The 26,203-nt window shown below is 43.8% G+C and overlaps 1 protein-coding gene across 1 annotated transcript in view; it reads left to right on the plus strand.

Annotated features, from left to right (window-relative positions):
• Window positions 1-26,203, plus strand: part of Syne1 (spectrin repeat containing nuclear envelope protein 1) — a 419,055-nt gene that overhangs the window by 170,689 nt on the left and 222,163 nt on the right. The window contains exons 45-55 of the mRNA XM_051205995.1: window positions 464-565; window positions 2,682-2,885; window positions 5,214-5,421; window positions 6,573-6,685; window positions 7,565-7,770; window positions 8,222-8,377; window positions 11,556-11,847; window positions 12,870-13,042; window positions 15,809-16,118; window positions 17,570-17,734; window positions 20,966-21,322. Coding sequence (XP_051061952.1) covers window positions 464-565; window positions 2,682-2,885; window positions 5,214-5,421; window positions 6,573-6,685; window positions 7,565-7,770; window positions 8,222-8,377; window positions 11,556-11,847; window positions 12,870-13,042; window positions 15,809-16,118; window positions 17,570-17,734; window positions 20,966-21,322 — 2,286 coding nt within the window. The remainder of the gene's footprint in view (window positions 1-463; window positions 566-2,681; window positions 2,886-5,213; window positions 5,422-6,572; window positions 6,686-7,564; window positions 7,771-8,221; window positions 8,378-11,555; window positions 11,848-12,869; window positions 13,043-15,808; window positions 16,119-17,569; window positions 17,735-20,965; window positions 21,323-26,203) is intronic.

Raw genomic sequence — 26,203 nt, forward strand, 5'->3', positions numbered from 1 at the left:
GGGGGAGAGGTAAAATAGCAAATGTCAAAGTTATTTCTGCTTCAAGGTCTTGTAAATATTTATTTGAAGATAGTCGCGGAGCAGTCCCGATATGCATTTGTTTTAGCATGCTTCTGTAAGACTTTACCATTGCCATAGTGACTGGTAATAACCCTGCTAATGAATGAATGACAGCCTAGTGGACATCTTCACTGACTCAACATTTTGGGTCAGTGTTTCATTTTTTCCAGAAGTTTTTTTCCCCCCAATAAAAGAGGGTGGAAAGAGAGAAATTCCCACATACCCTCTTATCCAGAGTGAACTTTAGTGGTAACATTTTCCACACTAGTGAAAAAGTTGGGTGGATTTTTAAGTACTGCTGGAAGCTGGTGTGGTGACAGTTAGCTTTCCTATGAGATGCCAAGCATAGCCTTGTGGGTCTCTGTGTTAGTGATGCCTTTCTCCTGTCTCTTTGCTGTCACAGTCTGAGGTTAAAAACAAAGCCTTGAAATTGGAAGAACTGCATTCCAAAATCAACGACCTTAAAGAACTAACGAAAAATCCAGAAACACCAACAGACCTGCAGGTGAGCAAAAGACGACTTTCACAATAAATACCAGCTAACAGCCAATCACATCTTCCATCCAAAAATCCAAAATATATGTGTAATGCTGTACCTGTGTATGTGTGTATATGTCTTTTTCACCATAATTTTTGGCAAACGTGGGATTTTTGGTACATGTGGTTAAACATTAACATCAATAGAATTCTTTGTGCCAACATTTATAGCATGTTTATATTTCCAATGCCGTTATGTTATAATAAGGGTATGTCTCTTTTTTTTACAAAATTTTGTAAAGCATTATCAACCTGATTGTGTCTTGGTACATTTTATGTTTAGACGGGAGTAGACCCCTCCTTAATGAATATGTATTCTTACTAATAATGTGCTAATTCATTTACACAGTAACTGGGCTTGGGGATAGGGTTAGGATTGCCAATGTCCGTTCATGGCCCTGTAGATGATTCCAGTCCCAGGAACCATGAGGCAGGTCATGGAGGAGCTGACTTGGCCAGGGAACCTGGGATGCCCCAGTGTCCAATCCCTAGAGACACCCTGCGTAGTATGTGTACTTTGATTGACACCTCACCAGGTCCAGGTTGAGGCCTCTGGGGTGTCTTTTCCTACTTTCTTTTAGATATGTTCATGGATTTTCTCTTCTTGCTGTACCATTGTCCCTAATTCTTTAACTGACTGAGCCATGCTTGGCGCTGATCTCAGACATGCATGAGAATATCGGACCTTTCATCCAGAGCAAAGGAAGTGACCTTCATAGTCACAACTGAGAAGAAGGGATGCTGATTATTGCCACATATACTTGGGACATGAATTGGCAACAAACTATTGTAGAGTGAGGATTAAGCAAGGATTTGGGGTGTGGGTTACTATTGTTTGCGTGTATCCTCTTTCTCTCTACTAGCCCCCTGCCCCCAAGGAAGAGCTGTGAGATATCTTCACTGTCCTCTAGTATATGTAAAAGAATCTCTGTGATGCCACTTAGCGGGCAGCATAATGTGTCCCCTACCCCTGCCAGGCAGGCTGGATGATTTCTGATGTACTTGCTGAAGAGTAAATACTTGAATGGGTAGCCTGAATCTCAGCATCAGATGGGGGTGGTGAGTACCAGCGTATGCCCTCAGCCCAGAAGTTAGGAGTGAAGGAAGAGGAAGTTCTTTACGCCCACAGTGTGAGGGCAGCTAAGTTGTCTAAGAAGATCCTCTAGGGAATGAATTCAGAGTGCCTTGGGCTGAGAAAGGACAGAGTAAAGGAGCAATATACGGTGCACAGGCTCATCTAGGGGCTTTCATCTGGGGTCTCAGCAATGAAGGCACCCCCCCCCAAAAAAAAACCCTGCAAAGTAAAAGAAGCAAGAAGCAGGGCTATGAGAGGCAGCTCACTCTCATCCGTGAGTCTTCAGTTCAGAAGACTCCCCCAACTCCCTCCCGTCCAGGCTTGCGAGGCCCACAGCTGTGCCAAGCAGGACTGAAGCAACAAGGCCAGGAGAAAAGAGGCTCCGGGCTCCTTGTTCACAGCTGCTCTGAGCCGGGAGTTAAGAAAGCACAGCAAACCTTTATGCTTGATGATTTTGCCAATTAGCACTGATCTCAGAGCTGTGGGGTTAAAGTCATTTTCCAGTTTAGAGTGGTCATAAGTCCCTTTTTTAACTCAGGAGCCACAAAAACCAGCTTTCCTAAAATACCCCATCGCAGGAGAAGAGAGCTAATAGTCCTACTGCCCATCTTATGGGGTAAAATCGGTTCACCGTTAAATCCAATGGCAGGTTCCTCCGATCAGTCACACGCAGGCAGGCCGGTGTGAGTGTTTCTTGTGGAGAATTACCAGCAGACTTTTGGTCCAGCTTTTGCTTTTAGGATGTGATCTTCCTTCCCCTGGAACCTCCATCCAAACCACACTCTACTCAAGTCCAGGGCTAGCCGCAGCAGCTCTGCCCTTCCCCTCTGTTAGGCAGCCCGCACATCGCCAGTTTTCCATCCTGGGAAAAGCTATTAGTATTGGAGTGATTTCCATGGTGAGCCTAATGTGTTCTCAATGCAGTTCCATGAAGCATAAACAGAATTCCTGGTGGCTGAGTGTGCTTTCCGTCGTCCCAGACTTTCACAAACTCTCGCTTTATATTTAGTTTCTAGAAGCAGACCTACGGCAGAAGCTGGAGCATGCCAGAGAAACCGCCGAGGAAGCGAAGGGAACCCTGAAGGATTTCACTGCTCAAAGTACCCAAGTGGAGAGATTTGTCAAGGACATAACGGCCTGGCTGATTAATGTGGAGGAATCTTTGACCAGGTGTGCCCAAACTGGGACTTGTGAAGGGCTGAAGAAAGTCAAGGTAGGTCAAAACTAGCTTTCAGGGCTTCCGCTTGAAGTCTAGATCCATCCTCCTATTTTGTAACTATAATAAACACGTAATGTCTGCTTTCAATTATTCACAGTTAACGTATTAAACACGCAGGCTAACTAATTCGTAATATTGGGCAAAGCAGAGTCAGTGGTATGAGAAGAACTAAACTGACTAAAAAGTAGACAGCATGTATTCCTGTAGACCCTGTCTGATGACTACATATCTCTCTCTCTCTCTCTCTCTCTCCCCCTCCCTGCCTCCTTCCCTCCATCCCTCCCTCTGTGTGTGTGTGTGCCTGTGTGCATATGGGGAACCTGTTTGATTTTGCACTAAGTTTTAAGCTTGAACCTCAGAAAATGATGGGTTTTCATCACTGAATTGTCTTTGTGTATAATTTGGAGGCTTTCAACTGTAGAATATTGTGCTTCTTTTTTTTTTTTAAAGTAAATCATCCTATGTCATCTCTTCATATTAAGAGATGACAATCCTCAACCTTTTATAAAGTATACATAGTGTATTGACTTTTCAACATTGTTCTTTTGAAAGAGATATTTCTCTCTTCCTGTGTGTGTGTGTGTGTGTGTGTGTGTGTGAGAGAGAGAGAGAGAGAGAGAGAGAGAGAGAGAGAGAGAGAGAGAGAGAGAGAGAATTCACATGTGAATCCAGATGCCTGCAGAGTACAGCGGAGAGCTTGGAGCAGGACTTACAGGTCTCTGTGAGCCGTTTAACCTGGGTGTTGGGAACCAAACTGTTCTTTCTTAGCATAGTTTTATACTATACTACATAAAAGGACATGGAGCTTTAAATCAACTGCTGGCATGTGTACATGGCCTGTAATCCCTGCACAAAACCACACTGAACAATGTGAGCTGCAATGGTTTCTGATATAGAACCTGAATTCAAGATCATAGGTGAGATGCTATGACAACCTGCTAAGTTTCGTTGAGATCGCAGACTAGTGCCCAGATTCTAAGCACTCTCTAGCAACTGTTTGCTACTAAGGAGGACTGACTCACTTTACCAAAGAATCAGCACGGGACTGGGAGACAGCTCAGTTGGTAACCTGCTTGTTGGACAAACCCAAGGATCTAAACTGAACTAAAACAAAGCAAAACAAAACAACTGTGTGTTTGACTCAAACTTACAACCTTAGTGCTGGGATGGAGACAGGTAAATCCTTGCCTAGCTGAGTCAGAAAGCTCCAGTCCATCAAGACACTCTGTCTCTAATAAACAAGGTGATTTTCAGTCCAACGAGAGACCCTGTCTCAAATAAACAAGGTGACCTCCAGTTCAGTCAGAGACCTTGTCTCAAAAATCAAGATTGGGGTTGCAGAGATGGCTCAGCGGTTAAGAGCACTGACTGCTCTTCCAGAGGATCTGAGTTCAAATCCAAGCAACCACATGGTAGCTCACAGCCATCTGCAATGAGATCTGCTGCCCTCTTCTGGCCTAAAGTGTTACATGCAGACAGAACACTGCATACATAATAAATAAATCTGAAAAAAAAAAATTCGAGATGGAAAGCTCCTGGTGGCTGTCCTCTAAATTCCACATGCATGCATATACATGTGCACACATGAATACACGCACAAACACAATACACACACATACACAATCCATACATATATATAGATAGATAGATAGATATAGATAGAGATATTTGCCTATTAGACAAATTCTTTTCATTTTTTAAGATTTATTTTACTTTATTGAGATTTTTGCTTGAGTATTGTGTTTATATTATTTCTATGCAAACCCTTCCCCCTCCTACTCCTTCTGTGCCCCCCACTCATTCTCAAATTCATTACATCTTCTTAAATTATTATTATTATTAGTGGTGGTAGTGTGTTTGTTTTGTGTGTGTGTGTGTGTGTGTGTGTTTGTGTGTGTGTAACCTACTAAATCCATTTAGTATTGGCTATATGTATATGTGTTTAGGGCTGACCACCTGAGCCTGTCCCTAGAGAAGACTAATTCTCCCTGTCTTAGCAGCTATTAAACATCTATAGCTCTTTGTCTGGGGACGGAGAGGGGGACTTATGAAGTTTCCTCCCTCCAAGTTGAGATGTCAATTGGTATTGTCATTGTACCTTTCTTTTTTTAGGTGACCGTATTGATAAGATTTCATGGGTACAGCTCCTTACCACATATAAAAGATGCTTTTAAATCCCACCCATAAATATACAGAGCTGAGGAGATTTCTACGTTGTTAATTTCAGATTTTAGAAAATACCAGAGTGCAATAATTACGGTATTTCTCTTGAATGGCATGAGGGTCCTTCGTAGTCTGTTCACGGTGTGTTTCATCACATAGGACATACAAAAAGAACTCCAAAGTCAACAAAACAACATCAGCTCCACCCAAGAAAATCTCAACAGCCTGTGCCGGAAGTACCACTCAGTGGAGTTGGAGAGCCTGGGCCGGGCAATGACTGGGCTAATAAAGAAGCACGAAGCCACGAGCCAGCTATGCTCTCAAACCCAGGCCAGCATGCAGGATGCTCTGGAAAAACACTTTAGTGGTGAGTTGAAGGATTTTAGTTTGAATCACTGCTTCTGAGAGGTTGTTTGGACCAAATGCTGCTCAGAAACCACCAGCCAATGTTTGAGCAAACTTTCCAGTTGGATTAGTGTTTTAAATTTGTTAGTGCTCTGAGATCTGGGCAACAAAAGTTCTGTCCCACATATTCTAACCTCTCAGAAAATGTTTCCCTTTTCTCCTTGAAAGAATGGGAGTTTATCTATCCTGGTTATTCTGAACTTTACCCAGATCTTCTAGATAAGAACTACTTCCATTCACGCGGCCAGCAACCGCTACACAAATAGCTAAGGACACCTTTTCATGCTAGGATGAGTCACTACTACAAGCATGGATGTTGGAAGAGGCCATAACAATGGCAGCCATGTGGTTCAGAGAATTCCCACTCCCTGACTCCGCTCCTGAGAAGCTGTTTTCCAGTCTGATGTGGGTACATGGCAGCTTTCTAAGTCAATGCAGTAAAACAAGAAAGTGGTTCCTACCCAGGCCATGCAGAAAACCTCTCTTTTAGGGCTGGGGAGAGGGCTTATGGGTAATTAGCTTGCTCTTCAAGCATGGTGTGCTGAGTTTGGACCCATGCAAGTACACAGAAGGCTGGCTCCAGTGGCAAATGTCTGCATTTCTAGACATCTAGAGATGTCTTAATACCTGGCACTTACTGGCCTGCCAGTCTGCCTGAATCTATGAACTCCAGGTTAGTGAGACACTCTATCTCAGAAAACAAAGATGGATAGAAACAGAGAAAGACAACTGATGCAGACTCTGGCCTCCACACACATGCACATACAAACACATGCATGAGCACCCACATGACTATGCAAGCACATGTCTTTAACATGTTTCTCCTGGCATTCTTATAAACCCTTTTCCAAAATAAAGGAACACAATGGGAAAGCAAGCATTCCAAGTATTTTACTACTTTTTGGTCTCTTTGAGATGACTTCTCCACCCTGCCATAAATATTCATGGCTGTAGATCATATTATAATGTTTTATATCGATTATTTTCTTTTTGGGGTATTTTTAGAAAGCAGGATGGAATGGGCTTGAATGAATATAGAAATAATTTATTGTGACAGTACTAGGAAATCACACAGCATTTTGGATTATCCCTTCCTTTTGTTATTTTCAAAAGATTCCATGCAGGAATTCCAAGAATGGTTCTTAGGAGCAAAAGCAGCAGCCAGAGACTCTTCTGATCTAACTGGTGACAGCCAAGTTCTAGAAACCAGGCTCCAGGATCTTCAGGTATAGATGCTGTGATGCTGATGTGGATGTTGTGATACTGGTGTGGATGCTGTGATGCTGATGTGGCTGTTGTGATGCTGGTGTGGATGCTGGAATGCTGATGTGGATGCTGGCATGCTGATGTGGATGCTGGGATGTGAATATGGATGCCGTGATGCTGATTTGGATGCTGTGATGCTGATGTGGATGCTGAGATGCTGATGTGGATGCTGTGGTGTGGATATGGGTGCTGGGATGCTGATGCTCTTCCTTCCTAGACACACTCACTGCCTTGGGTCAGACCCAGACTGACCCATTTCTTCCTGTTTCCTTGCCCTAACCTTCTTATTTTGGTCCATCTTTTTTTCTTCCCATTATGAAGTTGGGATGTTGAGTCAGAAGATTAGGCCACAAGGAAAGTCACAGGAAAAAAAAAAGCAAGCTGGAAACTCTCTAGGTCTCATTTTTTAATCCACTGGCCATTTCTTAAAAGTCATTCAAAATAAACCTTCATTTTAACTTTTTTGTTTTGCTTTAGTTTTTCATACAGGGTTTCTTTGTGTTGTCTTGGATTTACTGGAACTAATTCTGTAGAAAAAGCTGGCCTCAAACTCACAAAGATATACCTGTCTGTGTCTCCTGAGTGCTGGCATTAATTGTATGCACTACCACCCCGACTATTTTAACTTTTATATCAGTTCCAACTGCTGTCCTGTCTTGTACCGCCTCAATTAGGAGCCACAATGTCATCAACCACATGCATCCTTCTCGATCTAGCCTCGTTAGACCTTTTCCCAGTAGACTAAGCTTCGTTTCCCCCTTACTTCATCACTGCAGCTCAGCGTTGTCATGAATAACTCCGTTTATGATAGCAGGTATCTGTGTTACCTTGACTTCCAGGGTGTCCTGGATTCATTCAGTGATGGGCAGAGCAAGCTGGACATGGTGACTCAGGAAGGACAGACTCTGTATGCACATCTGCCCAAGCAAACGGTCAGCAGCATCCAGGAGCAAATCACAAAAGCCAATGAAGAGTTCCAAGCTTTCCTGAAACAGTGCCTTAAAGACAAGCAGGCTCTCCAAGACTGTGCTTCGGAGCTGGGCAGGTAGGCTGTTACAATAGATGTGGGTTTCACTACACACACGAGTTTAAGTGATAATGAATGTTACCCCGCCTTCATCACAAGTTAATTGCAATAAAATAATTGATGACTGCTTCTGAAAGTTTTATTTGGCTTTGTTTCCTATGTAGAAAAAATAACAAGGATTTATATCCACTGGTAATTACAAATGATCTGGCTGCGTGCCAAGTCAGCCCGTTTGGCTAACTCAGGGTATTAGAACCAGTTTTCCTTCTTGTATTCATGTCTTCTGGGATAATCTTGGTAGAAGACAGCTATTGGATTTCGTGGGTCAAGAGTCCAGTCAGTCACACATTACACCTGTGTGCACACGCAAACATGCACGCAGGCGCACTTTCCTTGCGACAATCTGACCGGCCACTGAGACAGTAGTAGACATGCTGAGGTTCTTCTGAGATGATTTTCTTTACTTTAGCTTCGAGGATCAGCACAGAAAACTGAGCTTGTGGACCCGTGAGATGGAGGAAAGGTTAAACACGGAAAACTTGGGGGAGAGTAAACAGCACGTGTCCGAGAAGAAAAGCGAAGTTCACAAAGTCGAGATGTTCCTGGGAGAGCTCCTGGCTGCCAGGTATAGTGTAGAAGTGGAGTGGGTTACTAATTTGCTGGCATGTTTGAAGCTACTGCTTACTGGCTTGATTTTTGGTATTGGTGTGGTGGCGGTGGGTTCCTGTGTCCCTGGGTATCTCAACCAGCAGGCTGTGTTCTTTACGGCTGTGTGCTATTCTAAAGAAAGCATGGGTTGAAATGATTAGGCCCGTTTGTATCTTTGTTTCCTCCCTCCTCTCTTTTAGAGAGTTTATTGGGAATGCCACGCTTCCCTTCCCGGCATTAGCTGGTGTTGATTATTGCCAGAAGAAGCTGGCGTAAGACAACTACAAATCATACCGAGAAAAATACGGAAGCCCAACTGCCATTCATTCTTTACACACTGTAGCTCCCAGGGTTGTCCTATCCACTTGTCCTTACGGTACCAATGGCGAGCGCCATGAGAGCCTGGCCTCTAGGTCTGGCCCTCACTTGGTTGTCTCCCCAGCAGTACCTCTTCATTCCTGCCCTGGATCCTCCCCATCTACAATGTTCTTGCTCCCGCTTCTAGCACCATCTGTTTCTGCCTCTCCAGTGTAAGGTGAGAGGCTGCATGCTTGACCTGGAACGGGGGCCCCTTCGTGACCCTCCTGAAGAGCAATGCTCGTGTAGGAAACAGAGAATGGCAGAGCCCACGCTGCTTAATCGAACAAATCGATACAATCGCAGCCTGAGCAAAATGTGCGCCTTCTCTATGTCCACCCGGCCCCGTTTATGGTCAGATATGCTGGTGTCCATTGTCATGCATCATGACTGAAATCACCCTGCGGTGTCTGTGGAGCTGTGCCCAGGGCCCAACTGGGGACCAGGATTCAATAGTACCTAATGCATGAGATGGGGCATTACTTTATCTCCTCTGCTTGTACCCTCCCATGGTTTGGGTCAGGTCTCAATTTCTTAAAATATAGCACAAAGTGAATGTTATGGAAATGTCTATTGTACAGAAAGAGAAACGTGTGTGCATTCAGTACAGGCATGGTTATTTAAAATTTGTATTCAGTACATTGCAGGTTGAATCTGCAGATATGGATCCCAAGGATAAAGTGGCCGTGGGCACAGTACTTGTTATTCCATAATTCATGACAGGTGTAGCATGTAGTTCATCTTCCTGATCACTAAGCAAATTGATTACAAATTCCCCGGTGTCCTACAGAGGAGAGGTGTATCTCAGAGTGACTCAAAAGATGCGGTTTACATAGGAGTCACTCAGAAATGGCCAGAGTTGTAGATGGTACACATCATATTCTTTTTCGTGTGTGTGTGTGTGTGTGTGTGTGTGTGTGTGTGTGTGTGTGTGTGTGTGTATGTGGTTTATGCATGTCTGCACTTACACATGTAACAGCCAGAGGTCAGCAATGGCTATCTACAGGAATTATTCTCACCTTCAGTTTTTGAGATAAGATCTCTTCTAGGCTAAATCGCCAGAGAGCTCTAGAGACCCATCTGTCTCTGCCTCCTTAGTACTGGGATTACAGGCATGTGTGAGCATGTCTGGAGTTTTGCATGGACTCTGGGGATCTAAACTCAGGCCCTTGTGCATATATGATGGTCACTTTTGCCAACTGAGCCACCTCCACAGCTACCCAACAGTTCTGATTAGGACCTCTTATTCGGGCCAATCACCAAGGCTTTCTGGGATAAACGTGCTCATGAGAAGTTCAGGCTCCCTTGACTGCACTTTATAGAGGGTTTGAACTAAAGGGGAATGAAGAGATGATAGACAAAAAGTACATAATCCCACTTCCAAGAAATATGAGGGTGTATTACTTTGCTCTATTTCAGTTGTAGTCTATTGGATGCAGGCAAATTGCAGCTAAAAATAGAAAGCTGTAATTTAAAAATCCCTAAGAAAACAATTTCAAAAGTTCCCACCATGGAAAATATGTCAAGTATGTGAGGTGACGGATACACTGAACAGCTTGATTCAATCTCTGCACACTATGCTCATAAGCCACAGTGTTGCTTTATAAACCGTACATTTATATGACTACAAACTGTTGCTTTATAATTAAAAGAAGGAAAAAAAAAAAAAAAAAAGGAAACTGGCCAAGTTGAACTAAGAACTCAGAACATTGCAACCAAGCCATGCAAGGGTTTGAGTTGTTTTCACCAGACCCAATTAACACAGCTCCAAGCTGTGAGGGCCACAGTGCTCTAGGTATACCATGACATTTGAGAGCAGCTTTCCCTACCCACCTTTGACTCTGCCGAGCCTTGTGTCAGGTACCAAGGATGGAGATGGGTGCAATCCCCCTGGCTTCTAGACAGTGACGGCCTGCGGGTCGAGTCAGGTATATTAGGTTAGGAAGTAAGACCGGGTATAGAGGCACAGGAGCCCTGTGCACATCACCTGTTTGTCCCCGGTGTCATGGATACTGCCTAGGGATGGGACGCCTGTGTCGAGGTGTAAAGAGGCAACTCAGAGACTAACAGGCAGACAGAATTCCCATTTTGGAGAGATGGCAGCCTTATTCGTTACTTCTCTTATTGCTGAGACAAAATGGCCAACAGAAGCGACTTGAAGAAGCAAGGCTTGATTCTGGATTAATGTTTGAGGGGATATAGTTAATCGTGGTGGGAAAGGCATGGCAGCAGGGGGCCAGCCGTCTGGCCACACAGCGTTAGCAGTGAGGCAGAACAGAAGGAATGTGGCTATAGTGTGGCTATAAAATAAATGCCAGGGTTCGCCCTCAGTGACCCATTTCCTCCAGCAAGGATCTTCCTCGCAAAACTTCCACAAACTTCCCAGACATCACCAGTGCTGAGAACCCAATGTCTAAACCCATAAGCCAACGGGGTCCACTCCACAATCAAACTATAACATCCACAAGAGAGCATGGGGGCTTGCCACGCTTGGGATATCAAATAGGAACGGAAAAATGCTAGAGATGAGGTGAGCACACTTCCTGGACTGAATTCCTAGAGACATAGGCTCTGCCACTGGGACTTAGATGGAGACATGGCAGAAATGGACGCATACTCCCTGACACGTGTTAGAAGGCGAGTAGCCAGCCTGGTCCCCAGAATCCTAATGTTAAAGTCATATCAGCCATGAGCCCTTGTCTGGTTCCTGGTCCAATGTCAACAGTCATTTTTCACCCCCCCCCCCCCACCCTGGACCCAGGATTCTGGAACTAAAAAAAGAAATTCTGTTTGTCCAGAGAGTCCCTTGACAAGCTCTCCCAGAGAGGGCAGCTTCTCAGCGAAGAAAGCCACGGTGCAGGAAACGGAGGCCGCCGGTGCACCCAGCTACTCACCAGCTACCAGAACCTTCTCCGAGTAACCAAGGAGAGGCTGCGCGGCTGTCAGCTGGCCCTCCAGGAGCATGAAGCTCTTGAAGAAGCCACACAGAGCATGTGGTCCCGGATAAAGGACGTGCAAGACAAGTTGGCTTGCGCAGAGAGCACGCTTGGAAACAAGGAGACGCTAGAGGGACGATTATCACAGATTCAGGTATGTGCAGCCCGCAACTGCTGCCCATTGCTCTGATTGGACGCAGAGAGAGGCTAGAATCGGTCCCAGTTGTCTGGGAAGTGTCGAATGAAAATGTGGGAGATGGAGGGAACAGATAAAATATTCAGAGAAAGCGTTCATTATTTTCTTTTGGCAAAAGAAGCATTTTTGTTTTATCAGCATTAGTTTTGTTTGTTTGTCTCATTTAGTAGTTAGCCTTCAAAGTAGACTAAATACCTACCCTGTTACAAGTACTATGAGTTGTTGGGAATATAGAAATAGTAGTTAGTACTCGTGTTCTAAGAGGTCAGAGACCAGTGTGCGAAATGTTATTGCAGAACATATGTCTGGGCTATGAATGGAGTGACAAGGTTTCTTTGTAAACTCAAGACAGACCTCCAGCTGACATGACCTTGCACAGTGGGAGTTAGTCAGGCAATGGAGGAAGGAGAGGTTGTGTTCTTGGCAGATGTTGCCTCTTCATTGCCTAAATTAATTTTCTCTCACTTGAAACCAATCAACAAAATCCTAATTATTGGCTCACGGCCTAAAGTTTTCCAAGAATTTAAATTGATCTTTGGACACCATGCTCCCTAATATCTAGCTTAAAGTTTATGCAAATTTATTGCTTGTGGTTTACAGTGAGATATCCCTACCTTAATTATCTTGGGGGGAAGCAGAAAGTGCATGCATAAGTGTGTGCATGCTTGTGCCCCTATCATTCCTCAGTCACCATCTACTGCGTTATTTTAGTCTCTCACTAGCCTGGAGCGTCAGCAGCAGGCTAGGCTGACGAGCTAGGGATCCCTGGATCTGCCCGTCTCTGTCTCTCCAGAGCTAGGAATACATGCACTCACCACCACTCCCAGCTTTTTATGTGGGTTCTGGGGATTACACTCAGACCTTTGTGTTCATAAACCGAGCTACCACTCCAGACCGGGGCTCCTTAGTTCTGGGAGACAGTCATTGTTTATCATAGGTTTTCAGATTCCCACTAACAACATCTTCTTCTGCCTCCCCAGGACATTCTCCTCATGAAAGGCGAAGGAGAAGTCAAGTTGAATATGGCCATTGGCAAAGGGGACCAGGCCTTAAGAAGCAGCAACAAGGCGGGTCAGCAGGCGATTCAGGCTCAGCTGAAGACACTTAAAACAACGTGGGCTGATGCCATGAGTTCTGCCATGCATTCGCAGAGGTACCAGACCTTCTCTTAGTTCTTACTTGCCTGCCCAAATAAAACCTAGAAGTTCCATAAAATCATGTGACAGAACCAAGGCAGCCTGTGGCATGTTGTTTTCCTATAGGCAGGCATGCCTCTCTTGGCAAAAACTAGTGCTGGTATGTGAGTGTGCTTCCCGTTTATGTTTTCTTTTCAAAATATTTTTGTCCCTCTCCCCCCCAACCCCACAGCCTCCACACCCTCACCCCAGTGTCAAAATGCAAGCTTGGGGAAACATCTCTTTTTAAGCCAAGAACATGCGATTCCTTAATAGCACTTAGCTATTTAAAGATATGTGTGGGGAATTTTCGCCAGCCAATTGTAGTGCTGACAGCCCAGCTTAACGTGTACATCTGTTCCTCACCCTGGAGTCACCGCACCTAGCTGGTGACGTCAGATCTGTGTGGGTGCCTCTGATACAAATATCCAGGCATTTAGTGGAGAAGATGTGGAGAGCTGAAATTCCACAAAACGGGAAATGGTCTTATGCTGGCAGTCACTAACCCATTCAGAATTGTGTAGGCCTGTTGCCGTCTGGCCTGATCTAACTCATACAAGGGCCTATAAAGGTGATAGGACAAGGCTCACAGTAGAGTGAGGGTTACCAGAGGCCAGGAAGCATGCCGGGGAGGTAGGATGGAGAGGGTGGTCCTTGGGTGCAGATACAGTTGGAAAAGAGCAAGAGACTCCTTAGTGCTGTTCCATATTCGGCAGGATGAGGAAAGGTCACAATTACGTAGGACACACTGCAAAACTCCAGGAGGAAGTGGAGTTAACTGTCTCACCATAGAGTGAACATAGAGCTTTTTCAAGAGAGGTGTGTTTGTTTAGCTCGTTTTAAACACATGGATCCATGTTTCGAAATACAGTGTGGCCCCATTAATAGACACAACTTTTTGGTGGGGTTTAAACTTTTTTTAGTTGTTAGGAGAGAAGAGAAGACAGAAAAGAAAGGAGGGGCCAGAGGGCAGGCCTGCCCTGTATTGATCATTGATGAAAAAGTCGAGGAAAGTTTCCGTGATTGCTTTGAGGGATGGAAGCCTCCACCTTCCCTGGGTCTTTCCCCAAGTTATCTGTACCTATCCAGCCGTCTTGTTGGGCAAATATCTTCCGCCGAGAATTAGACTGAAACACCTCCCCACATCCGTATTCCGAAGGTTCTCTACTGTTCAACCACGCTGGAAGTGGGTTCCCAGAGTGACTGCAGCCAATAGTTGAACAGGAATGAAGGGTCGACACAGGTCAGAAGACCCACTGCAGTCATCTCCTACCAAGCAGGCAGCAGCAGGGACAGCTGGCATTAGTGTGGGTTTTCTCTCTTTGAATCTTGGTTTTCATGCTAAAAGAAAGCAGACTCCCAGGCAAACAGAACATTGGGCCAGCTTTCAGCTTGGTAGAACTGAATAGAAATGTGGGAAGTTTTTTTTTTTTTCTTTTCAAATATTACAATAAAATGTTAAACCCAAGAAGTAGATTATTCAGAGCTCTGCCTCTTATTTCAGCAAGAAATTAAATCTACATAGTGGGTGGTTTCCTTGTCCAAGTGTTTACGGCAAACAGTGAGCTAAGGCAAAAAGTCTTTTTTGCCTTCTAGGAGGCCAGTGGCTAGGGAAAAGTATACATTCCAGAAAACCGACTCAGATTGCGCTACCAAGAACTTTCAAAAGACACTCAGCTGTGGCAGAGGAGGTGTTACTGGTGGCTTCCAGAGTATGGCATTGATTTAGACTTTTCAGAGACTCTCCGGAAGGGTAGGGAGGCCTCCAAAGCAACATGATGGTGAGCATGCAGAAAGCTCGAAGAGAAGCAGCAGCTTGAGCAAGTGATGGAAGTTCCCAGACTGTGATCCTGACTCTTGAAGAGTCAGGAGGCCAGGCCATTCACTGAACATGATCACGGAGCAGTTTCTCTGTCAGTCTGGCTTCCCAGCAAGCTACAGGTCTTGGGTTTGAGTGGTGGTGTGGGAAGATGGATCAGGAAGATGAAAGAAAGGGAATGAGAAAAGAAAGAGGGAAGGAGAGAGGGGGAGAAGTGAAGAGAGGGAGAAAAAGGAAGGGAGGGGAGGATTATTATTATAAAGCGTATAATAGGGACCTTCCCTTGACTGTCGCCCTGGAAAGCATTTTATTTCTCTATTAATAGGAAATCTGGTGGGTTGACCATAATAAATTTGTGACTATTTTTCTTATAAATCTGTTGAGCCTTCATTTATTCACATACATAACACAAAAGAATTGGCCATTACCTGTGTAGATTTTTTAGTATTTACCCAGGAAAAATACCTTAAATCTAAATATTAGTGAACAACTAGTTGTCATCTGAGCTTAGTAATATAGACTAAACACGTGATTATTTAATAATCTGTGTGTACTTAAACAGAATTTAATTAACAGTGTAGTACTGAGTTTTCATAACTACAATATAATATATGAATTATCCGTTCACTTGAAGACAATTATCATTTGGAAGGTAGTTGTCTAGGTGTGTGTGTGTGTGTGTGTGTGTGTGTGTGTGTAACAACAGTTTGCTTTAAATTCCAGCATCTGTTGATTGTATTCAAAGCAATATACCCTGGTTGTGACAGATCAAAAAAAGTTGTTTCTCCCTGCACTCAAAAACCTTTCGTCGCCTCAGTATCTATCCAGCAGAGCACTTGAAATAGATTCATTGGCCCTGTATCTGTGTTTTGGTAGCGATCCCAAGGTTGAAACTGAGTTTTACAGTGTACGGCACTCATTCTAGCACTCTGGAGTCTGTGATCGACCAATGGAATGACTATCTAGAGAAGAAAAGCCAGCTGGAGCAGTGGATGGAGTTGGTGGATCAGAAAGTAGAGCATCCCCTGCAGCTGCAGCTGGGCCTGAAGGAGAAGTTTGCCCTGCTGGACCACTTTCAGTCCGTTGTCTCGGAGGCAGAGGATCATGCTGGCGCTTTGCAGCAGCTGGCGGCAAGGTCCAGGGAGCTGTACAAGAAGACTCAGGATGAGTCCTTCAAGGAAGCCAGTCAGGAAGAACTGAGAACACAGTTTCAGGACATAACCACCGTGGCCAAGGTGAGCACTTTAGACTGATGCAAACGCTCCATACCCAGGGTAGGAGCTTAATGTGAACTGAATTACTGGATCTGGCCGGTCTACTATGTGTCAGTTTGTTGGGCAGGGATCCCATAAATATCATTAGAAAGGTGTAAAATAGAACGCAAACAGGAACAGAAGGGGGACCGGTTAGACTTAGGGGAGCAGGCACTTCCAAGGGCTGTGGGGAAGGGGAATGGATGAAGCATATAATACATATGCATGTAATTCATAACGCATATGTATGAAGATGTTCTGATGAATCCCACTGTTGAGTATGCTAGTCTAAGGATTAATTCACAAGTAAATAAAAGATCTACGCACACGAGTGCTCCCATGCACTGCTCTCTCTGAAGCTCCGGGAATGTTTGCAACACTTTATTTTTGCCCTTATCTGCATGCATTGTTGGCAGACTCATCCCTTTTCCTTGCAAGACTGAGTATCAGCTGTTGATTTGTGTTACTTGTCCATTTGCTACTGTTATTTGAAATGCAACTTTTCTTACTTCTCAGATTCCAATTGTGTAAAAAAAAAACAAAAAACTGAGTTTATTTAGCCATCAATAAAACCTGCATTTTCCTATTCCCTAAACTCTAGGCTGTAGGTGACTTATATATATAAATAGAAAATATTCCATATGTGCATATGTGCATAAATATAATCTCCTCCATGATTTGCTTTTATATACTTGTGAAAATTAAGGAACAGGGATGTATGTTGGTCTTCCCTTACTTTGGCTTATCTTTCGAGTACTCTGAGTCGTCAATACTACCGTTGCTATCGACATAAATATTTGTTTATCCTTATTTTTATCTTTGAGTCAGAAAGATATAAATTTGAAATCTGAACCTTGCCTCTCTCTGCACATGTGCCTTGGGTGTGTTACTAGCCTCTCCTTATACTTGTGCGTTCCCTGATGTCAATCGTGATGGCGATAGGATTTGATGCAGTGGAAAATGCTATTTGAAGGAATTATAAAACAAAACAGTAGTTACTATAATAATTATGATTAATTAGCTTGTGAGGCCTACTATTTATTAAGTGCAGATCTTTATGCTGAGCTATAGATTACAAAATGCTAGACTTAGGGGGAAATGGTTGCTTTCTCAAAGTGTTAAATTTACAGTTTCTTTTTCTTTCTGTCTGCCTTTCCTTTCTTTTCTCTCTCTTTCTCACGAAATCTCACTATGTATTCTTGGCTGGTCCTGGAGCGCCATACCTAGATCATGGTGGCCTCACACTCACAGAGATCTGCCTGCCTCTGTCTCTTGTATAATGTTTTCTTTTTAAGATATTAAGTTCACAGAGAATCCAAGAATCAATTTGAGGTCTTCTGAGAAAAATCGAGACCTCTATCGAGTCCGTCATTTCACCGGATTTCATGTTTGTAGAAACTACAGCTGAGCCTGTGCTTTTCCTTTTTAACTAGGAGAAAATGAGGAAAGTAGAGGAGATCGTGAAAGACCACCTCATGTACTTAGATGCAGTCCAGGAATTCACAGATTGGCTCCACTCGGCAAAGGAGGAGCTCCATCGATGGTCAGACACATCTGGAGATTCGTCAGCTACTCAGAAAAAGCTACTGAAAATTAAGGTGAGCAAACAGGCCAGTATTATTCCGATCCATCCACAGGTTCTTCAGTACATCTACAGATTCGTGACAAGGGCGTAGTGGATAAGATTCTGATTTTTTAAAATGTTTTCTTCCTGAGTTTGGTTGATGTGTTATTGCTCCATATATCAGTAACTCTAAACATAAACAAGGTTTAAGAAAATAATCAGAAGGAATTCAGTTCCTCTTATGAGCCTTGTCTGAATGTATTTCTATATGCAAATGTACTCACTGCTGTAGTGTGAGAGGCTTAAGAAATGTACACCACCCTGTTGGGCTGACGAAACCAGTGTAACCAGAGCTTAAGACGCTGTTTAAAGTTTTGGCTCTGAAGCCAGAGGGCCTTCTGCAGTGTCTTTCATCTCCCAACTTCCTATGTGGCTTAGGAAAAGCCACTTTTGTCAAAGCCCTCAAGTCTCATTGGAAATTAACAACAACAACAATAAACTGCAGTTTTCTCAATCAGCTCTAAGGAGCTGTTTGGAGGACGACGTTAGATCATTCATATAAACTACTCAGCACCATGCCTGACCGTGGAGTGTGCTCAGTAAGAAAGCCCAGTGGGTTTGGGAAAGGGAGTGAGCCAGGCATGGTGGCTTATACTTATCAGGTGTGCACTTAAGAGGAGAGGCAAGAGGGTCCCCACTGGTTCACCCTGTTCCCACCCTGTTCTGGACCAATAAGGGATACATAGTAAGGTCCTGTATCAAAAGAAATTAAACAAATGAGTAGAAATAAATAATTAAACATACAAAAAATTCCAAGCAAAATGGTGAGGGATAAAAGTTAAGCCCTTGCCCCAAGTTAAGGAAAATGGGTACATGTAGGGGGCACAAATCCAAAGCCCAGGCATGCCTAAGATTTAAATCGGTTTTGAAAGGCAGAGGAAAAGGGAGGAGAAATCCATGCTCACCACCACCACAGAGGCTGAAGATCACCTCCTGGGCTCGACAGCTGGGCTCTTTGGCAAGCCTGAGGGCCATTTCCACAGCACAGGGAAGTGATGAGCCAACCAGGTTGCCCATGTTTAGGCAGGAATGGCAGGTAAGGAGGAGAGGGCAGCAGAGGTGGATCGAGTTTGTGGAAAGTTAACTTGAAAAATCTCTGAGGAGGTAAAGAAAGTACCCTTGCTGCCCTTCCGTGTTGTGACCGCTCCCAACCCACAGAAGCAACCACTCAGAAGTTCAGAGTCTCCATGGATGAAGACATGAATGAGCGCGCGCACGTGTGTGTGTGTGTGTGTGTGTGTGTGTGTGTGTGTGTGTGTGTGGAGAGAGAGAGAGGGAGGGAGCTCAAATACAAGGCAAGAAGTTTCATGCAAAATCTAATTTAAAGTACTGTAGTTACAGTGTTCTTGTTGAAGATCTGGATTAGGGCTGGGGAGTTGGCTCCATGTGTAAGAGCCAACTTACCTGCCCTGTAAGCATGAGGACTTGGCTTAAATTCTTAGCACTCATGTAAATATCCGGGCATGGCTGCGTGCCTGTAACTCCAACACCGCTGAGTGGAGCCAAGTGGTCGCCAGCCAGCCTCTCCAAAACGACCAACTTCTAGCTCAGTGAGATATCCTATCTCAAGAAAGTAAGGCAGAGAGAGATGGAGAAAGACTCCTGACATCTGACCTCTGCCTGCACACGTATAAGCCATGCATACCCATGTGCATAGCATACGCATATGCATACTCTCACACAAAGATGAGCTATGTGAATGGAATTAGGGTTGACAAGCATGGACCTGTTTCCATACCCACTGAAACTGAGATAATGAATATGAGAATATTTGAGGCCACTGACTTTTGACCGTAGAGACTCTCTGAATTCCAAACTTGAAAATACTCAAAAGGTTGAATAATGTGTTCTAAAGCATTCTTGTTTAATATAACACTTTCTAAGTGATAATTTTTCTTTGTTTAGCCACTAGTCACTCTATGCACTGATAAACAGAGATGTCTTTTAGAATCCCGTTGCAAAGAAAGGCTGACTACACACACACACACACACACACACACACACACACACAGTGCTGCATGTAAGAACATGTTTGCACATGTGTGATTGTGCTTTTGATCACCATACAACTAGACATTGTAAATGATCTGCACCAAAGTGTATCTATTGTTTGTACATATGAGAAGACAGATTAACTTCAGGCTAATGAAGTGAAATGCAGGGTATGTCATATAGACTAGTTAAATACCCTTTTTGCTTCACACATCTATGACACATGTATGGTACTCAATGCTTTGGTTTTCTCTTGCTAACTTGTAATTGGTCTTGTTCATTATTTCTCCTCTTCCTCTCCTTGTTTCTGTCTCTACTTAACCCTGGAGTTAAAGATATAATTTTGCATTAACACCAACAAAATCTAACTATAGCAATACATGTTACAAATATGTATGTACCAGATGACTATTTTAGCAAGAAAAAGGTCATCAGAAGCATTTGTTTTCAAGAGGAAATGCCACGGCTTACCTATTTCACAGTGAATATTCTAATTGCATTCTAAAGTCTGTTCCCTATATGAGCCTCAAGGCTAAACATGGTATCTGAATTGTCAAATTTCCAGTGAGGTCTCTTTTTCTGAGGGGGAAAAATGATAGCAATAAGGCTGGGGTTTGCTTTAAACTTTTTAATTAAGTCAGTCTGTGAATTATTAATTTCAGTGGCCATAAAAATGCCTCCTTGGGTACAGAAATATCTGAGATTGAGGAGGGCTTGTTCTCTTCTTGTCGTGGGTCAGCCTGACTCCCAGCAGGAAGAAATACAATTTAAGCCACCCATCTATGGAAGATGGTGGGAATCGGGCAGAGACCTCAAACAGGACGAAACTCCCTTGTTCATCCACATAAGGGGACATAAGGTTTCCTGGGATTCGTTTTAGTCTATAGGAGCTGACCACCTCAGATGAAAATTGGAGCCATCACCACACTTCCACGTATTTAAATACTCTGCCTGTGTTCAGCATGCCTGTCCCGCCTGCGAGAACACTGAGACACCCTGAGACACCCTGAGTGATTTTGCAATAAGTCAGATGCTCATGCTACTGGTTGTTGCTAATATAACATGGGAGACTGTAGCCTCAACAACCCTCATCCCTTTTGCACATTTGCTCCAACTTCATAGCAGGACAGGGTCCCATTCTGCACACATTTGAAAACTGGCAGCCCAAGTGACTAACGGCCTCCTCGGTTTCCATGACGATATTCCATTACAGGAGCTGATAGATTCCAGAGAGATCGGTGCAGGCCGCCTAAGCAGAGTGGAGTCGCTGGCCCCGGCAGTGAAACAGAACACAGCTGCCAGTGGGTGTGAGCTTCTGAACTCAGAGATGCAGGCCCTGCGCTCTGACTGGAGGCAGTGGGAAGATAGCCTGTTGCAAGCACAGAGCAGCCTGGAGAACCTTGTCAGCGAAATGGCCCTCTCGGAACAGGAATTCTCTGGCCAGGTAGCCCAACTGGAGCAAGCCCTGGAACAGTTCAAGACTCTTCTGAAAACCTGGGCCCAGCAGCTGGCCCTCCTGGAAGGCAAGAACACGGACGAAGAGATAATGGAAGGCTGGCACAAAGGACAAGTAAGTTGGTCGTCGCCTTCCTGTTTACCACTGGGGTGGATAAGCTAAACATTTCTTTGGCTGTTGTGGTTGCTTAAAAAAAAAAAAAAAATGATCCCTGTGCTAAGAGCATGCAGCATTCAGGGGCTGAAAAAGTATTTAATAAATTTGCAATGTGTGAACTTTTTTCCTTCTCCTACAAATCAAACTTTGGTAAAAGTTAACATCCATGGGAGGTGCTGTTATATCCTGTGGGCAACAGTATGTCTGGTGGAGATATTTTGCTTTCTTTCTGATGGTGCAAGAGGTTGCAATGCCGTATTCAGCCATTCAGCCTGGAAAATGGCCTGTGGGCAGAGGCATAAATAGACAGAGAGTCATAGCTGCTTTCTTGCCAGTTAACTCTTTCAGACAATTAGGTGATTGAATTTATAGCTTGGAAAGATAAATTTGAAAATCAACTGAAGCACAACTAATAGTTTTCACTGTCTGTTTTTTTTTTTTTTTTTTTTTTTTTTTTTTTGTCTTTGTGGTGTTGACAGCTGAACTTGAATTGGCTTGTTAATACACGTTAACACTTAAAGTTGCCCTCTTTTAGAACGGGAGAAAGGGGAACAGAAAGGAACTGAGTTTAACAGTCTCTGCCTTCTCCGAGTCCGCTTGGGTGCCTTGGCAATCCCCTCAATATTTGCTGCTTTATAACACTCAGGGTCACGGCTGTCCTTAAAAGGAAGTTTAGTGAGGTAACTGCCTCTGCTTCTATTTGTGTTATAGTCATTTCGAAATAGCCCTGGCCCATTAGGCAGACACAGAGTATTTCCAGCGCCGTCTTGTTTAAGTCAACACAAGTTTCTAACTAGCGGGGCACCGTTTTACAGAGAGTATTTCTCGGCTGTGAATGCTCACCTCGGCGGTTAGGTTTCACCGATAGGTTCAAGCCAGAATCGTATTATACAGATCAGGGTCAAAGGGAGAGACTCCATGGAGTCTGATGACGACGACGACGATGATGTCACAGTGTTTTAACTCTTTTCTCTTTTGCATCCCTTTCCATTCTAATAATGTGAGGGAATAGAATTTTAAAGAGATGTCTGGTTGTAGCTGGAATCACCTCGCTATCCTCAGCAACCATCTCCTGTCTTGGGACTGTTATTGGATATCAGGGCTATCAGGACACACGTGCTGATGAAATCAGAAATACAGGCTTTCAGTTGTGCTGAGTCCAGGATGGCAGGCAATCCCTGCTGTCACATCTATGTTTGACTCTAGGGCTATCGATTCTGAGGGCAATAGAACATTGCCTCTTATTGTAGTCATCTAAAGAGGACAAGAGTCAATTGTGTAACGATGACATTTTAGCTAACATTTAAGATAACGCTTCAGACTCCATGAGTATGTGACAAAATGTTTATAAAATAGTTGGACTTGGACTCAGACAGCAACGTTTTCCTGTCAGGAAGGCCTCCTGACTACTGTCAATCATAATGAACACTACAGGCCACTTAAGTGTTTGCCTTATGTCGTCAGGGTATCCCTTTAAGGTTGGTGATCTATTAACTATATAATCCAACACTGCAAACATCCTGTGGATTGTAAAATTCCCTTTCAAACTAATGGGATGTTAGTTTGGAAAAGTAGCTATTCCTTTAGCTGAACAAAGAAAATAAATGAACAAAGAAAATAAATGCCTTCAGTGCTTGATGGGACCAACAGCATACCAGCCAATGCAGTATTCATGACATTAAGGGTTCTACTAAAATCTGGACTTAAGAGGAAGTCATTACAGATTTATTTTTATTTATGTGTATGTGTGTATGCATGGATGTATGCACATGTATGTACAGGGACACATGGAATACAGAAGAAGGTGTCAGATCGCTTACACTTACATATCAGTAGTTATGAGTCCCTCCATAGGGGTGCTGGGAACCCAGCTCGGACCCCGTGGGAAAGTCTTAACCACTGATTCATCTCTTGCGTCCCACGAATGTATTTTTTAAATGTAAAGTTTGGTTGAAAAGATTTTCATTTTTAATGTCACCTCATTTATAATTGCCTCTTTACATCTCATTTTTAATATTTTTGGTAGATAATTACATTTTCTGTAGTTCTCATAGTATTTTGTTTTAAAATATTCAATACGGTAGGGGAAAAATGGCCATTCCTGGGTTACTGTTTAGAGGTCTAGAGAGAACTGCATGGTTGCTTTCTGTGAGTTTCCCGAATAAAAGTGTTTCATGGGGCTTTGGGATACAAGTCGGTGTTTCCATGGCTTGCTGTGAGACCCTAGATTCTCCCATGGCTTGCTGTGAGACCCTGGATTCTCCCGTAGCTTGCTGTGAGACTCTGGAACCCATCCCTAGAACCACGACGAAGGAAAGGGAGAAAATAGAAGGAAAGGAAAGGGAAGAGAAAGGAGAGAAAGGAGCCCATACATGTTTTAGAGCCTCTGTTCAGACACTGAGCTACTTTCCATGGACATTCCGAGAACTCCGCCCCTGCCTTCAAGATAATAATCTGTATGGACACAGAAGTCTGAAACAAGTAGAGACAGTCCTTATGACAAATGCCCCAGACATGTTGCACATCTGTCCTAGTTAGGGTTCCAATTACTCTGACAAAACAATGACCAAAACAACTCGGGGATTGGGAGGGTTTTATTGCCATTTACAACTCTCAGGCTACACTCCATCGTTGAGGGAAGTCAGGGCAGGAGCTCGTGGAGGGGTGCTGCTTTACTGGATTGCTCTGCATGGCTTGCTGAGCCTCCCCTCTTGTAGCACCCTGGACCACCTTTCCAGAAATGATACCTTTCCCCAGTGAGCTGCGCTGACCCACATCAATCATCAATCAGAGAGAGAGAGAAAAAAAAAAGCATCACAGGCACAGGCCAGCCTCCCAGCCTTGTGGGGGTGTTGTTTCAACTGAGGTTTGTGTCACATTGACATAAATGTGTCAGCACAGCATCTTCAGATAAGCATCCCTTGGGAGATGGAATGACCACAGAGAATCCCTTAAGGAGCCAGTGATAGGGCAGATTGGGGGGGGGGGCGATTATAACTTGATCAGATAGGTGAATAGAGGAATAACACTGAGGAGGGAGAAATATAGGGAAAGAGGGTAGAGAGTAGAAGTCATCCTAGGAAATTTTAGTGTGTACGTGAGGACGGGAGAAAGAATGAGAAGGCAAGGAGGCACATGGTTAAAAGAGAGGTCTGTAACTTAGACTAGATTAAGCTTGGGTGTCTGCATGACGCGAGAGGGGACGAGTGAGCGGGCCAGATGACTTTCCCTGAGGAGATGTGAGCAGACATTCACTCACCCCTAATACATCACAGATGACACACCGACGAAGGAATTCCACGCATGCGAGCGTGACTTGGTGATCCAGGGAGTACTGTAGGGCTCCTAGCAAAAGCATGGGTACCTCAGAGGCAGCTGGACCACTGAATACCTCCCCGTAGCGTGGGGGACAACTCAGGAAGGCTGCTGTGTGCTCCCCTGCAGGCAGTGCCACTGGAAAACATCTCCCTCCCCTATCACTCAGGCTCTGCTTGCATAAGCTTAGGGAGGGCACGTGTGATTCTGGTGACTTTCAGTACTTCCCAAGTCATGGAATCATCACAACCCTCCTGAACCGTGTTTCACTTCACGGGGTTTCTGCATCTTCTGAGGCTTCCCTTCCCTCCAGGAAGGAAAGTTTCAATTCAGAGGGGAAAGCTACATACCACAGCATGATGCCAACTCTTGTGATTGACAACGGCCAGAGGATAGTGATGTCATTTGCAGAATGAAAACACAACAGAGACTTGGTGTGTTGATGAGGACTGTGGGCCATCTCGCCAGAAATATCACTGAGAACAGCAATAGTAGTCTTTTATCTGTTTGTTCTTTCTCCACAGCTTTGTGTGTGTGTGTGTGTGTGTGTGTGAGAGAGAGAGAGAGAGAGAGAGAGAGAGAGAAAATGAATGTGTGTACAATCATGCATATATGTGTGTTTGCACACCCATGTGTGTGTGTGTGTGTACATGTGTACCTATGTGTGTGCATTTTAATAAAAAATTAATTTTGTTCTGGTTACACTGTTGATACAGTTTCATTATATATTTGACTGTTGTTACTTCTAATTTTACAAAGTAGGCATTGAGCAGTGTAGCAAGCATTGTGCTAAGGACTTGGCCACTCACAATCTCATTTGTCTCTTGATATTAATCATATAAGAGGAATGCTCTAATTGCAAAGCACCCTATGGAGCCCAGTTGACAATGGCTTTGATTTCAGAACTATGCTCCTCAATGATAGGGTTTCATTTTTGATTAATCACTAGCACCATGATTGTATTGTGTATCTTATGAGCTCTTCAAGAAGAATGATACCTTTATTCATGGGGTAGAAGGGTATTCTCAAATGTCATACTAGACATTTGATGACTACATGAAAGGAGTCATTAGGTATATGAACTAGTAGGTAAATAAGCCCTGTGGACTATAAAAATTTGTTAATATCAGTGCTCACTGAAAATATTACATAAAATGAATTGGGGCACATATTGTGTACAAAATATATGTTGCTTTTCATTAATCCTTCACTATCTTAAATGACAGACACTTTTCAAACAGTCTAGGTGGATCAACGGTTAAACAACATAGGGTATTTTCCTTGTTCTTTCTTTAAGTCATTGGTGATTCAATTATTTAACTACTTTATGCTTGATACATGAGCGTCTCTCCATGGCTAAAAGCAGATACAGACGACCTACATGCCATCAAGGGCTATAAAAAAATCCTGAAAGTAGACCTTGTCTCATAAGTGAATTCACTGCATAACTCCGATGTCTGCAGTGTAGCATGTGAAAGACGCGGAAATCACCTCATTCAGTGCTGGTCTTGTTTTTGTCTCTGT

Source organism: Phodopus roborovskii, unplaced genomic scaffold (assembly GCF_943737965.1).
Source record: "Phodopus roborovskii unplaced genomic scaffold, PHOROB, whole genome shotgun sequence".
NCBI lineage: Eukaryota > Metazoa > Chordata > Mammalia > Rodentia > Cricetidae > Phodopus > Phodopus roborovskii.